Source organism: Poecilia latipinna, unplaced genomic scaffold (genome assembly GCF_001443285.1).
Source record: "Poecilia latipinna isolate Pla-1442-1.1 unplaced genomic scaffold, P_latipinna-1.0 Scaffold993, whole genome shotgun sequence".
NCBI classification, from domain to species: Eukaryota; Metazoa; Chordata; class Actinopteri; order Cyprinodontiformes; family Poeciliidae; genus Poecilia; species Poecilia latipinna.
In genome coordinates, this window is record NW_015113609.1 from 193,806 (window position 1) to 209,410 (window position 15,605).

Below are 15,605 nucleotides of genomic sequence, written 5' to 3' on the forward strand. Positions count from 1 at the left end.
TAATAAGCGCAGCAGACAGCGGAGCGAAGTTCTGCACGTCTTCCTACGTGGCCGCCATAACCGGAAGTCAAATGTGAACGTTTACTGTGAAAATTTAGCTTTCTACACTTTTTCATGAACTTTCTTGGGGGGAAGAAGAGAGACTTTTTTACTTTTGCATGCTTGTAAAAATGTTATTTGGTTTGAAGTATTAGAGCTTTTATACTATCTACACAGACAATCCAGCCTTAAATAATTTGCGTAGTATTAATGTTTAATAGTGTCATTGTATTGCTTTATAGAGCCTGGGTACATTTCTATTTCAGGCCATCACTGCATGTATCTTACCTGATTGGGAAGAAGATGTGGATTTAGGGTCTGATTTACTGAAGTAGCTGGTTTAAAATCACTGATTGAACAAAGCAAGAGTAGCAACACTGTTTGAAACAGGAAATAAATTTGTGTTTCTGGATGTAAATGTGATATAAAGACAGCAACAACAAACCTGAGCATGAATTTGTTTTACCAGAAAGCACTTATTGTGATTTTACAGCAGCCCAGAAGTTAAAACTTAAAACTCTTAATTTTAAGAGTTTGTTCTGACTTCAGATCACGAGTTAGATATTCTCTCTTAAAGCACATTGAATATTTCCGTATTTGGTCTGTTTCGTGTAAAGAAATTTAAAGTTCGGGGTCTTTAAAGTACTTGTGCACATCCTTTTTAATTACCTCAGTGAAACATCGTTTTTAATTCACCCTTTCTTTGCTTAAACTTTGTTTTAGATAACTGATTTGGACCATGTGCAAGTTTCATTGTCTTGTAAACAGGAGAAGGAAAAACAGGAAGTGAAGTTTGTTGTGAACAAAAATATGTGGCATGTTAATAGAAGTGAGTTTTGTAGTTGATTTGTGCAGAATAAAAAGTTATTTTTTCACTTAAATTGTTTAATTTTTCTTCTTTTATCTGAAAATAAAATGTAAAAAGTGAGAGGTCAAAACAGTTGGGATTTACTTTTTACAAAATAAATCAGCTCTGACTTCTTAATCCACATTGAAAAATTGTAAAAACGTTCAAATTAATTCCCAAAAAATGGTTTAAACTTTACACACACTTTCACACCAGTCAGGAGTTCATCCAGCATCCAACCATTTTATTTTTAGACTTGGTACCCAAAGAAAAAAGGGTCATAATGATCTGTTTGCACCAGAAACCAACAGAGAGGTTTGAATAGCTGCAACAGCGTGGAGAAAATGGACATAACTTTTATAATATCCTACAGGCAGTTTTAATGGTGCATTAACTTTTTATCTTTAGAACAAGCTACAAACGTTTGGGCACTCCCATTAGAAATAGTTTTAAATAAATTAATTCAGTCTGGTTTTTACTCCTACCTAAACCTTTGTCTCCCAAAAGAAGCAGATGTCGTTTCCCAACACTTCTTTTCTGGTTGTGGTTTAAATCAAAAGTAAAAAGAGGGGAAACTTATGTAACTTCACGGAGAATGGATGAAGATGGTTTGTGGTTCTTGATCCTGCAGGGAGCGTCAGATGTGTATTTTTCCACGTTCGTGTTAGCATCTCATTCTAAACCAAATGTGTGATTTAAGCTTCGCGTTTCGGCTGCGTATACGTTGGAGGTCAACACTTTATAACGCCGTTACACCCACAGAAAACAGTTAGAAAAGACAGTGGGGATTTAAGAGCATAATTTACCCTAAAGTCTTGAAGACAGGAAGCTTGTTTAAGATGAAACATGTCTGGACTTTGACTGGTCCACACATGAACATGCTTTGAAGCTGTATCTGCATTGATCTGAATGGCAACTCTTGCTGTACATCTGGGGTCATTGTCCTGCTGAAGGATGATCCCAGTCTAAAGTCTTTTTCTGCCTCCAGCATGTTTTCCACTGGGACTGAAATATATTAAGCTCAATCAGTTTTAAGCTCCTCCGGCTCCTACAAAAACTTAAAACGTAGTAAGACAACATGGCCACCAAGTCGTACCAAGAGCATGTTGTGTTCAGGTTGATGTGCGGTGTTTAGGTTTGCACCACATACAACATCTGACATAAAAACTGCAAAAAATGCCTTTTTTGACATGGCGATGGTTTAAAAGACCAAATAAATCGATGATTGATGAACTCCTTTGCTCTCGTTTGCTAAGGCTGGTTTGCTAATTGTTACAGTGGCAGATTATTTTGCTTGAAGCAAGACATTTTTTCCATAAATCCACACTATAACATGCTTTGCTTCTAATTTTCCGATGGAACTAATATGTTTTCATCAGTGAATTATTGATTTAAAACACACTCCTATATGTTGCTGAAAAGTTTCTTATCAGTTAGTTTTGTCTTATTTCAGTGCACCAAGATATTCGCACTAGAAACTGAAGCAGTGTTTGTGATGCTGTTCGATCACTAATGTTGGTTTTTACAGATCATCTGGATTTATACTGAGATCAAATCATGCATAAGTGGATTTTATTTACTTAATTAGCTGATTGGTTGTGCTGGACCTTTTTGTTGGATGACAGAATAGATTTCATAAACATGCCACACTTTTCAGAATTTTATTAGTGAAAACTTTGTAGATTTACCTTTCTACTTTACATTTACATACTGCTCCATATTGGTTCGCTACACAGAATATTAAAAAGTTTATGGTGGAGAAAACTGTAAAGGTGATGATGTATTTTCACCTGCCCGATTTATTACAACACTAAGCATCAGCCACAAAATGTCTGAGGTTTTCCAACTGTTTTAGGGTAATGTTGATGTGCTGAATCCAGAAATCTCATTGGTTTCAGGTCAACTTTCTGAGCTATGGAGCAACATGAGTACCAAAATGCATGACTTGTTCTCACATCTGGGTCGGTTTCCTCAGAATCCGGGATGAATGAGCGACGAGCCTTTTGTGGAGGAGAAAAAATGAACTGACGATGTCACAAAGATGTCATTGATTTAGTCAGATCAGATTTCTCTAAATCGAATTAGAATAAAAACCTGGTTGAGAAAAATGGATGTCAACTGAAATAATTGATATAGACAACTTCCAAAACAATATTTTTTGTAACCTGGTGACAATTTGTGAAATGTTTTATGTAATTTATGAAGGATAAACCTAAAACTTCTTCCTAATTTTGTCTACTCACTTGACAGAAGTAAAGAGGCGGTTTTGGTTTGATGTTGGGTCTGTCTGACCACAGTGTGATCATTAACCCCGTCTGTGTGCTGAACCTGCTCACAGCATCGACCCCAGTCAGGCTGATACCTGAAACCAGTCCAGGGAAAAGGTCATTAATTCACTGCTCTGAAAACGCAGCAACACAGCCGGACGCCTCTTTAATTTCTGATATTTTGAAACGTAATTGATCATTTAAACTGCAAGGCGCACGCCCCTGTGGTTCTCACAGTCACTGCGCTGAAACCGCATGTTGAGAATAAACAGGAGCTTTTTTCAGACCCAACATTAGAAATGACAACAAACAGGAACAACAAACCAAAGTCCTGCTTGGAGCAGCGATGCTACTTCACTGCCTGGTTACTCTCAACCTCATGATCCGCTGCAGCCTGAGCCATTTTAGTAAACGTGTGACGCAACGTTGTGGGGAAATTTCCCCCTTAAGGACTCTTCTGTTCAACCTCCTCTCTCTTAATGACTGGTGTGACGCTGGATGAGCGGGTTGATGAGGGTTTGGTCTGCAGCAGGTTTCAGCCGTGCTCTGCCCTTGCCTTCGCTCTTTCACAACGTGCTGAACGTACACGGTGAGGCCTCAGCCAATCAGGTTGGCAGCGAAACCACCTGATGTCTGAACCATGACTTCTCCTCTCTGTCCGTTCAGAGCAGGACGATGATCTCACTTCAGGTTTCTGGACAGCTATGAGGCATCTCTGACAAAAACCCTTCAGGTTCAGAGGAAATATCAGACGTGAAGCCATGTCTGCGCTCAGACTCTTGTGCTGTTTGCTGATGGCATGTTGTCTCAGTGAAGGGAAGAGAATTAAAGGAAGCAGAGGAAGTAAGTATCAATCGACTGGAAAATGTGGCAACAGACATTTATGTTGCTTTATCTTAAACGGAAAAGTCATAAAGACAGAACGGATATTGTGTGTAGTTCTAGTTTATATCGGTACAAAATCCTTAAATACATCTTGTACTTTATTACATAAATGACATTTCAAATTTAAACTAACTCAGATATACAGAGGGATATTTCAGCGCAACATGCAGCTCTGGAAAAAATTAAATGACCAACTAAAATGATCAGTTTCTCTGATCTTTATATGTTTATGTTTGAGTAAAATGAACATTGTTATTTTATTCCATAAACTACTGACATGTCTCTGAAATTCAAAGCAAAACTCTAGTATTTATTTGTAGAAAATAACAAAGATGCAGTGCTTTCAGACTTCAAATAAGTTCATATTCATTTAGAAACAGCCATACTGATGTTTTATCTCAGGAAGAGTTCAGAAATCAATGTTTGGTGGAAAAAACAGGTTTTCAATGGGGTTCAGTGAAGTGGACTCTTCATTTTGTCCAGATTTTTATATTTTAAACAAATTTCCACGTCACTCGGTGCAAAAGTGCTCAGATTTTACTTGTTCTATTGGAAATGTTGCCACATTTTCCCCATTTTCTGATTCCTAATTTTGATTTAAAACTACCTCTGAAATGTTTTTTGTTCACCAGTCTGTAGAAAAAAGTGTTTCTTTGAACCAACTTAAAATTTTCAACCAAATCAAAATCATAGCTTTAGCAAAACGAATAAATTAAAGTAACTTTTCCAATAAATATTTGGTCAGTGCAGTTCAAGCCAATATGAATAATTAATCAAATCAGGACGGCGCTTCATCTGTCCTTATAATCTTCACATGTGGTTACGGTTGTTGTTTGCAGCTCCTGGCAGGCAAACAGATCAATCTGTGTAAGTTTACGTATATTTGAAAACTTTATATACACGGCATGTTTATTTATGCCAAAATGTGGCAACGAAAGTCAACAAATTGTGTCTTTAAAAATCAGAATTTGTGCACTCATTCTGTCTCTAAAAAAAAATGTTTTAGTTTTTTATGTGGACATGGGTAACCAAGTGTTGCAGTGAGGAGACCAAAGAAAGAAAAAGCAAATCAAAGAGAGTCCATATCTGCTCAGAAGGTTTAATAGTTAACTCCAGCAAAACAGGAACTTGATCTCTGATTGTGAATATCAAAAGAGTGAAAACCAACAAATGTTGTGAGGGAGTTTTTTGGTCAGAATCTGCAGGTTTTTGTTCCAACAGAAACAGTTTTTTACGCTTATAAAACAAAGACGAGTTGATGGGGGAAATGTTTGGCCTAGATTAACCAAAGGAGAGATTAATCTTGCTGAGGCATCTGTGCACGTCTGCCAACAAATCTGTGTAACTTAACAATCAAAACAAAACGTCGAAAGCAAGCGATTAATCAAAAAATCTCACTTTACTGCTTTTTGTGTTCAAGTTCCTGTGGAGATCTGGGGAAATATTTACAGAAGTTTGTCACAAACACTTCATTCACTGCCAAAAAAAAAAAAAAAAAAAAAAAAAAGCTGCGGGGATGAAACATCGACTCATTTGGTGAACACACAAACTAACAAACTTTATTTAAAAATTCAAAGAACCTATTTATTGAACTATTTTTTTTTGTGTGTGTGTTTTATTTTTATTATTCCTGGAATGGAGAGAGGCGTTTCAATGCAAGGGGGACATTAAATTAAACCAAGGACTTTTCTATGTCCTTTTGTTGAGTAAAATCATCAAAACAGTTTCAGCGCATAATTTAAATGATGTCCAAAAGTTTACATTATTTCCACAAGGCACTTTGTTTCATCTGGGTTTAAATTACAGGATACATCACTGCTGTTTAATCGCTCTTGCGAGATTTACATTATTTTGTGTTTGCATTAGTTTATATCTAAAACGGACATGATTGAGCCGTTTCTTTAGCATAGAACAGACATGGATCATTTTAATCATTTAAACCAGTTTTGACGTCATTTACATGGAGATATTTGGTGCATAACAAATTACTCAGTCCAGCTGTGAAAGCAGATGTTTTGCAAATCAAGTTACCAGTTAGACATACTTTCTGGCGTTGCACATAAATTAAAACTAAAGTGAATTTCGGTGGAACGCAACGTTCAAGCCAACCCAGTAAACATCCTGACAGCTGAGACAGCAGCCTAACGAGCAGCGCCTCTGTTTGCTCTCCGAGGTGTGACGGACCCGGAGGCCGCCGTCAGGCCGCAGGAGCCTCGTCTCAGCGGCTCCGTGTTCAGGCTGTTTTTGGGAGGTGAGGACACCTGCATGCTGGACCCTCTGCAGCTGCACACTCTCACCTCCTGTGGTTTCAACAGCAGTAATCCCCTCATCATCATCACTCACGGGTGGTCGGTAAGGTCACCTCCTGCTTTCTGCGCACTCCACTGAACACAGAAACTCAGAACCGAGAGAAGAAGCGTATTCGAGAAGCACGACGGCTGCTGCCGTTTGCACATTCAGAAATGTGTTTTAACGTTTTTGCTTGGTTGCGCCGCAAAAACTAAAGATCCTACCAAGGATTTATGGTCTAGTTTATAGAGAAAATATCTTAGTGCACTTGAAATGAGACTAAATTAATTCATAAGTAACTTTTCAGCAAAATGTAAAAGCAAATTTTAAGTATATAATTCCTTAATATTGAGTGGGAAAAAACACTTTTACACTTATAACACGGGAAAATGTCTTGTCATAAGTGAAATAATCTAGTTTTTTTTTTTCATCCATATTAATTATTGACTTAAATCAAGTTCCTAAAATCAAATGACTTGTAAGTTAGTTTTGTCAGTAAGACTTTATTTGAAGGGGGGACATGCTATGAACGTGAAGGAGTCTTTATTCTGTTGTAAATAATGACGCTTAATGCAAATTTCACACTTTTAATTTACGTTTAATGCCAGTTTTAATTGAACTTTGCATTGAAAGTGTCATCATTTACACGTCGTGACAACAGTCGTAAACATTTATTAAGCGTCATTCGTGTTCATGACAGTCGCATGTCATCAGATAAAGCGTTACCGTTTTGTCTCATTTCAAGCGCACCAAGATATTCTCTCTAGAAATTAGATCAATATAGTTGGTAAGATTTTGTGTTTTCGCAAAATGAGATTCCAGCTTTATGATTTCTTGTTTTTTTTCCAAGGTGGACGGTATGTTGGAGAGCTGGGTGATCCGGATGGCCGCCATCCTGAAGAGGAACCTTGTGGATGTTAATGTGGTGATGACCGACTGGCTGCATCTGGCCCATCAGCATTACCCCCTGGCTGTGCAGAGCACCCGCACTGTGGGCAAAGACATAGCTCATCTGCTGCAGTCGCTCCAGGTCAGACTCACTAACCAACGTGCAGAAATGTGGAAGAGTTGCATTTAAATGTAACGAATCCCAAACAGAGAGAGTACCGGTACCCAGTGAGGAAAGTTCATTTGATCGGATACAGCCTGGGAGCTCACATATCCGGATTCGCTGGAAGCTTCCTGCAGGGTTCGGAGAAGATTGGGAGGATCACTGGTGAGTTTGTTTTCTCTTACCGTCCGTCTTCCGACAGATCCAGAGAGGAGAAAGAAAAGGATAAAATACTGCATAAAAATCTGAAATTATGGATCTGGGGAGAGAAAACATCTGTCTGATTACAGAAGCTGTTTCAGATTTTAGAAATGAGACCAAAAGCATCATTATGTTCAGCATTAGCAGTGAAAAAATGATGTCATTTCTGCAAGCAATACATTCAGTTTATGGGGTGTGTGTGTGAGAGAAAACACACACCATGGCATGAAACTTCTGATTTGATGATAAACTAAGACATTTTAAAATACATCTGAAAATTTCCAAAGCTCAAAAACTGAAATTTCTAACTTCAAATAACTATAGATGTGTGCCATAACTTTTGTAACCCTTAATCTGAACCACTGACTATATATTTAATCTTACTGAGGTTTTCCAGAGCTGCAGAAGAGCTTACAGGTGAAATATCTGTAAGCTGGACAGGATGTGTAATTCTGTAAATCAGACTCAGCAAATCTAAATATTACAATATTTACTAGTAAGGATTAAATGTAAAATACATTAAAAACAAGCTAAAATCCAGCAAAACCACAAAAATATAATAAAAAGTCATACTAGTCATAATATACACAATTATTAAAAAAAAACATTTGCCATGAAAAGTCAATTAAATGGATTCTGGTTTTTTAATTTAATGCAATTCCAAGCAGTCTGAAAAACAAACAAACCATTTAATCTTTGTTTACTTTTCACAGCCAGGTAGGTTTTGTGCATCACTGAAATCTTTTAACTCTTAACTTTGAGGAACTCCACATTTATCCAATATATTTATTTGTTAGAACCGATTGTGGAAATCAAGGTTGAGAGTTTTATGTGATCCAAAGTGTTACTTTGTTCTAAATGCAGCAGGATAGCTGCATCCTATGTACCAACACACTGAAATGATTCAGTTTTGATAAAACAGGAAAAAATACACTTCAAAATAACACACAGAGCGCCATTCAATTTCTGAATGAGATCAGGATTTACTGGCACACCAGTAAAGTATCTATTAATAATGACACAATGTGGCTCAGATCACATTTAAAATCGGAACAATTATTCATCTTAATTGTAAAAACTTTTCGTTTTATCAATACGTTTGTGCCATTTTGGGTTTTTGCATATTTGTGAGCTGATGCTCATTTTTCTCGTTTCCCTTTTGCGTTCTTTTGGAGAAGCATTACTCCTGTTTAAAACCCATTTCCTGTCCCTGCAGGCCTGGATCCGGCAGGGCCGCTGTTCGAGGGCATGTCTCCCACAGACAGGCTTTCTCCTGATGACGCGGAGTTCGTCGATGCCATCCACACCTTCACCCACGAACGTTTGGGCCTCAGCGTGGGCATCAAGCAGGCTGTGGCGCATTACGACTTCTACCCCAACGGAGGAGACTTCCAGCCCGGATGCAACTTTCATAACATTTATGAACACATAAGCGAGTACGGGATCCTCGGTAGGATGAGTAGCACTGAAAACACATTTTAAAACACAGACGTTAACTTCTTATTCTCTCAGAAACAAGAGTAGCAGAAGGCTGGATGGGTCACTATTTGGATGGAACATTTCATTTCTTTCAACACCGTATTTTTGCTGGAATAAACATCAAAATGGATTACAGTATTTACAGAGTCTTCACACCATTCTACCTTTTTTAGCTCTCATTGTGTTACAACTACATACTTAAAGGTGAAGTGAACAAAGGATGCAGGGTTTGGAAAGAATAAAATAAACTGAGAACAGTGGCATGTACAGCTCTGGAAAACAGTAAAATCAGAGAAACTGATTATTTTAAGTGATCTCTCAATTTTTTCCAGAGCTGCATGTATTCAGCACCCCTTACTCTGATCCTTCACAGGTCATCCATCCATCCATTTTCTTTACACCCTTATCTCTAGTGGGGTCGGGAGGGTTGCCGGTGCCCATCTCCAGCTAACGTTCTGGGCGAGAGGCAGGGTACACCCTGGACAGGTCGCCAGTCCGTCACAGGGCAACACAGAGACACACAACCATGCGCACACACACTCAGACCTAGGGCCAATTTGGAGAGGCCAGTTAACCTGATAGTCATGTTTGTTTTTGGACTGTGGGAGGAAACCAGAGTACCCGGAGAAAACCCACGCATGCGCAGGGAGAACATGCAAACTCCATGCAGAGAGACCGGGGCCAGGAATCGAACCCATAACCTTCTTGCTACAAGGCAACAGCTTTACCAACTGTGCCACTATGCAGCCCCCCTTCACAGGTCACCTTATTGTTTTAGAGGTTTATTATGGAGCATTATTTAAAAAACAGCATCGTGACGACCAGGAAACACACCAGAGGTCAGACTAAAGTTGCCGGAGACGTTCAATGCATAATTACATGATTAAATCATAGCGTTCTTTGCCAAGCCATCATCTGAAAATAGAAAGACTGTGAAGCAACTACAAGCCTATCAAGCCAAGGCTGTGATTTTTTTTGACAGTTCAAATAAAAGTCCCACACCCAAATCTGCTCTTCATGGAGGTATGAGAAGACAAAGGTCACCGATTTTCTTTGGCAGGATAACGCTCATCAGACTTGATGGAAAGACGGAGCCAAAAACAGGGCAATGCTTAAAAAATAATCAGTCAGAATGACAAAAAAACAGTAAACACACAGGCAGAGCTTCAATGAGAGTTTACATCACAGCAGGGTTTCCCCCTGTGCATTATAAGCCTGGCGGGCCACCAGGCTGTATTTGTGCCCCCACCAGACCAAACGTTGCTTATTTATTTAAGCCTTTTTAACATTTTTTAAGACTTTATAGTTGTTGTTCAGGTGTTAACCTTCCAATCATCCAACAACATATGATTATCAAGTGATATTTTCAAATTTCCTGTCAACTTTAAACATTTTTTAACTCAAAAACACGGCGAACCGGTGGATGAGTGACTGCCCTAGTGCCCAACCAACAGGCTTAGCAAGTTTTCTGGGGGAAATCTTGCACAGCATATTCATGTGTTTAAACGGCCTAATCCAAGTCCAGACTTGAACCCAACTATGAATCCCTGGAGTTGTTTTGAACAGTAAAACCTCAGCAGACTTATAATCATGTGGATCAACAAATAGCTAAAAGAAACAAAATAAGGAGTCTTTGGAGTTGAAAACAAACCTGATTCACGACTTTTAGATGGGAAAAGAAATAAAAACAAATACTGAAACCCAATAATCGATTTACATCCACTTCCAAATTACACACTACTTTGACCCCCATGTGTCATTTTCAAACCACTGCATGTGGCACAGTGTGTTCAGCTGCTCCAAAATATTTCTGGTTAGCTGCTCTCTGTGCTCTATCATAACATTTTAATTCATTAATGGCTCCCTCCAAATCAAAACATTGGTGGTTTGGAAGCCACATCTTGGGCAGCAGTTCATCTTTCTGCTTGCCGACAGATTGATTTTGATGCATTTAATTCCCTCCGGTCCCACAGACGCTGTTCTGGAAACTGTGGTGCCCTTCAATCGGAAACACATCTGCACAATCTGACAGCGAAAGCCACATTAAAGCGACCGTCATCCTTAGGAGCTAACTGGCAACACATGCTGCTTTGTCCGTGATCTGCCCCCAGGCGACAACAATCCACGCAGAGCTGACATAAATATAGTGGGAAGATGTGGGAGAAAGATGACACTATCGCATCAATAAACGGCTCCGTGATCCGACCACCACACAGCAACGTGTCCTATCGTTTTCTGCCTTCTCGCAGGCTTTGAACAGACGGTGAAGTGCGCTCATGAACGCTCCGTCCATCTGTTCATGGACTCGCTGCTGAATGAGGACAAGCAGAGCACGGCCTACAGGTGCAGCGACAACAGCGCCTTCGTCAGGGGCGTCTGCTTGGACTGCCGGAAGAACCGCTGCAACACGCTGGGCTACAACATCAAGAAGGTCCGAACGGCAAGGAGCAAGAAGCTCTACCTGAAAACAAGATCCCGGATGCCTTACAAACGTGAGAATGAACTCTGAGAATAATGAGAATTTAAACATATTATTATTATTATTATTTGTAAGCCTGTCGCAAAACAACATTTGCTGGACGGTAAACTGTCAGTAATTATTGTCACAATTAAGTTCACCTTAATTCATCATATGGTTAATTGACTGCTGATTGCTACAGGCTTAATCAACACTTATCCGATTTTTTTCATATTTTGTCACCTTACAACCTCAAACTTCGGCGTTTTTAACTGAGATTTTAGGTGACAGATCTAGGTCTGTCACGATAAATTGTGCTGGACGATAAATTGTTCCAGAATTTATTGCGATAAACAATAATATTGTTGTTTTGAGACCATTTTCAATTAATAATGGCATTGAGAATATATTCTCAATGTTCAATAAGCTTTAAAATCGAATTAACATTTAAACACTGAAATTGCAAGACATTTAAATTGTCCAAAATGAATAAAGAAAACAGAAACAACAAATGAAATTAATTATGATGTCTGTAAACAAAATCATCTTTCAAAAAAAGGGCTAGTTGAGATCAAAGCACCAGACTGAAGACTTTTGCCATCCAGTTTCCGGTTAAAAGGAAGAGAAAAACGATAAATCATGCAAATAGGACTTATTGAGTTTCATTTAATTTACCATGCGATTAATTGATTTATTGTTTATTGTGACAGGCCTAGACAGATCAACTCAAAATAGTGCATGATTGTGAAGCTGAGTGAAAACAGTTCATGCACTGCAAAAACACAAATTCTTACCAAGTATTCTGGGTTCAGTTATAGAGCAAATATCTCAGTACACTTGAAATGAGGAAAAACTAATTTACAAGTAACTTCTCAGCCACATATAGAAAATATACAAACAAATTTAAGGAAATAATCCCTTAATGTTGATAAGTACTGGCAGATTATTTCACTTACAAGTTTGAAAAAATATCTTGCTACAAGTTAAATAATCTGTAATCGGAACTAGTACTTTTACATAAATATTGCAGAATTATTGATTTAAAACCAGCTCATATTTCTAGCTGATAAGTTATATGGAAGTTCATTTTGTCTTATTTCAAGTGTACTGAGATATTTTCATTAGAAACTGGACCAAAGTACTTGGTAAGATTTTGTGTTTTTGCAGTGTGATTTTCTGTACTTAAGTTAAAAAAATCTGAAAAGTGTGGCGTGCATATATACTTAGCTCCCTTTAGTCGGATACAATCAAACGAAAAAAAAAAAATCAGTAAACAGAGTTCATCTGTGTGTAATTTAATCTTTAATATGAGGATTAAATTAATATAAATGCAGCTGTTCTAGTGGAAGCTTTCATACTTGTGAATAAATGTGGGAAAAAAGTAAGATGTGTGAATACTTTTTAAAGGCATAGTGGTGTTTGTGTGTTTTCCATGAATCAAAAGCTGTTTGGTTTGTTTCTCGCTCTTTTCCTGCAGTCTATCATTACCAGTTCAGGATCCAGTTTGTTAACCAGACGGAGGAAATCAAGCCGACGCTCATCATCTCCCTCCAAGGGACCGAGGCTGAGAGTGGAGAGCTGTTCATCACAATGTGAGTACTGCAGCAGACCTGGTGCGCCACGCATCTGTGCTTCCAGAGGGAAAAACCAACTCAACGAGAGCAGCTGACAAACAAACTGCTGCATGAAAGAAAACATCAATACGAAATGAATAAATCACAACAGCAGGACATGATTCATTCACAGTTATGCTGTGTTTATGCTCTGTGCATCAAAGAGCTTTAAACAAACCACTGCCTGCAGAAAAAAAAACAAAAAACTCATCTGGTTTCCCCTCCGACAGCAACATGAGGATTAAACGATAACCTCGTTTTTATTTACTTCCCTGCGACGCAGAGATGAAGGCATTCACGGAAACACAACTCTGTCCTTCCTGATTACGCTGGACAAAGACTTGGGGGAGCTGATGATGCTGAAGCTGAGTTGGGAAGTGTCCGAGATGTGGAAGAACGTGTGGACGCGCATGCAGAGCATCTTTCCGTGGGGCGGCCAGCGGAGCAAACCGCAGATGATGTTGGGAAAAATCAGCGTCAAAGCAGGAGAGACGCAGGACAGGTACAGCGCACGTCACTGAAAGTTCAAATCGTAGTTCCACGTCTGACGGGGAAAAGCATCTGCATATCTCCACAGGCTTTTGACGCCATCTAGTGGACACTTTAAGCTTTTATCTTGCAGCGTAACCACATTGTAATGTTTTAATTTTTTTTTTCAGGACATCATTTTGTTCCATGAATAATGACGGACAACAAATCGAAGTTTCTCAAGATAAAGTGTTTGTGCGCTGCAGAGAGGATGAACCGACGCGCCGCAGGAGAAAGCACAGCAGACTGGTTGAAAAGAATGAATCTGTTCAACAGACTAAATAATAATACTGGATGATCAATTCATGATCAGGCTTTGCAGAGTAAGAAATCAGCAAAAAATAAATAATTGAGGGGGGGGGGAAGCACTGAGAAGTTAAAAACCTGGAAGTTAAAAGCAAGCAACCTGATAACACTGTGTTTACAATAAAGTGTGACGAATGATGGGTTGATTAATAAACTACATCTTTGGCAGCCATTTTTCTTTCACATCACAACTGACTTTAACCCAGCAACTTCAGATTGTAGATATCAGATTGTAGTTACACCTAAACCTCCACAGGTCACAAGACCACAGCATCTGCTTCAAACGGCACTAAAAAGCCAAAGACTGAAGGATTTACAACAGCAGAATCCTTCTCAGTTCATTGAGTCTCAGCAGAGAATCAAACCAAACCAGCACACCAAGAGGCCTAGCGTTGGCCTTCAACAAACAGCGTTACCATCAGCAGCGAAGCAAAACTCACATCAGCTCTTACCCTGACATGTCTTCTGGACCCGAACAGTTGCTTGACCTAACCAACCTTTGATGGGCCAGGCGGATCTGCTAGGCATCTTTGTAGGGAGTCCTCAACTTGACAGAAGCGATTCCTCAGCTTGATTGAAGGGAATCCTCAGCTTGATTGAAGGGAATCCATAATCGATTAACTGCTATCTCCAGATGCCATTATATCTCCTCAGATGTTTCAGACAAACCGCCAGTGAGAGGCCACTGTCGGGACTCTCCTTGTGTGCTGCTCTGTTTAGACACAAAAAATGGCTTCACTAACGTCATCGGTGAAAAAAGGCCAAAACTTAGAATAAGGTTTCCGAAAAATAACTTACCGAATAACCAACGCAGCGATTTCAAACATGGCGCTCCCGCGGCCTACTTAGCACTGCGGCAACTCGTAGGTCAAGTACCAAGTACAAGGAACCAAACTAGGCCTCGATGAACACTGACACGATTTCAATCGGATCCACAAAAGTTTCAGTCATAAGGCTGGGCGTCCACTCGGATTCCGCTTCTTGGGAGATAATTTTTAATCCAGGTCCCAAAGTTCAGGAATATAAGACCATCAGTTTCGTGTCTCTGCGCGGCCAGGTGCTAGCCGCATCTTTTTTCAAACGCTCACGTAGAAGTTGTGTCCAACATGGCGCATGCGCGTCACGCTCATTAATAATAAAAATGGCGCCATTATCCACTGTTGCCAAATTTGACATTTTCCAGTCCAAACACAGGGTAAAACTAAACCTGCAAAACCTGCCCACCTGCAAAGAAACAGTACCAATCTAAACCTCTAGCAAAACTCATGTTAACTTAATAGCACTATGTTTTAAATCCATCCCTAATATATTATGAATTTTTTCTAAAATACAATTTTAGAAAAAAAATTTGAGAAACAGTAAATATGTATTTATAACTACATCCATAATTTTAATCCTAAAACTATATGCTTTTTATATTTTCAGAGCTAAACACCAAACTGCTGCTCCAGTATGTTCCACTCTTATGGAAAGTGAAGAGTATCAAATGACAATATATAACTTATGTAATAATATGTGATTAATTTATTAACTCTTCACTGTCCATAGATCTGTGTCTTTTTATCCGTCTTTAAATATAAGTTTATTCATAAGTTGCTTATTTAAAAATGTACAATAAAGTTTTGTAAAATATTTTTACTTT

The 15,605-nt window shown here is 38.9% G+C and overlaps 2 protein-coding genes and 1 long non-coding RNA gene across 3 annotated transcripts in view; 1 reads left to right on the top strand and 2 right to left on the bottom strand.

Moving 5' to 3' along the window:
- LOC106958533 (uncharacterized) overlaps positions 1 to 1,388 on the bottom strand; it is a 15,305-nt gene extending 13,917 nt beyond the window's left edge. The window contains exon 1 of the long non-coding RNA XR_001427169.1: positions 1,378 to 1,388. This is a non-coding gene — a long non-coding RNA (uncharacterized LOC106958533). The remainder of the gene's footprint in view (positions 1 to 1,377) is intronic.
- A 2,327-nt stretch (positions 1,389 to 3,715) lies between these two features.
- On the top strand, positions 3,716 to 14,135 carry lipca (lipase, hepatic a). The gene is made up of 9 exons (XM_015050480.1): positions 3,716 to 3,996; positions 6,212 to 6,390; positions 7,178 to 7,357; positions 7,426 to 7,543; positions 8,796 to 9,029; positions 11,308 to 11,550; positions 12,994 to 13,108; positions 13,413 to 13,631; positions 13,789 to 14,135. The coding sequence occupies exons 1-9, from the start codon at positions 3,915 to 3,917 to the stop codon at positions 13,940 to 13,942; spliced, it is 1,524 nt and encodes a 507-aa protein (XP_014905966.1). The 5' UTR covers positions 3,716 to 3,914; the 3' UTR covers positions 13,943 to 14,135.
- The window catches only part of LOC106958532 (disintegrin and metalloproteinase domain-containing protein 10-like), a gene marked incomplete at its 5' end in the record, with an annotated part of 21,899 nt that continues 18,345 nt past the window's right edge, over positions 12,052 to 15,605 (bottom strand). Inside the window, one exon of the mRNA XM_015050481.1 lies at positions 12,052 to 12,062. The remainder of the gene's footprint in view (positions 12,063 to 15,605) is intronic.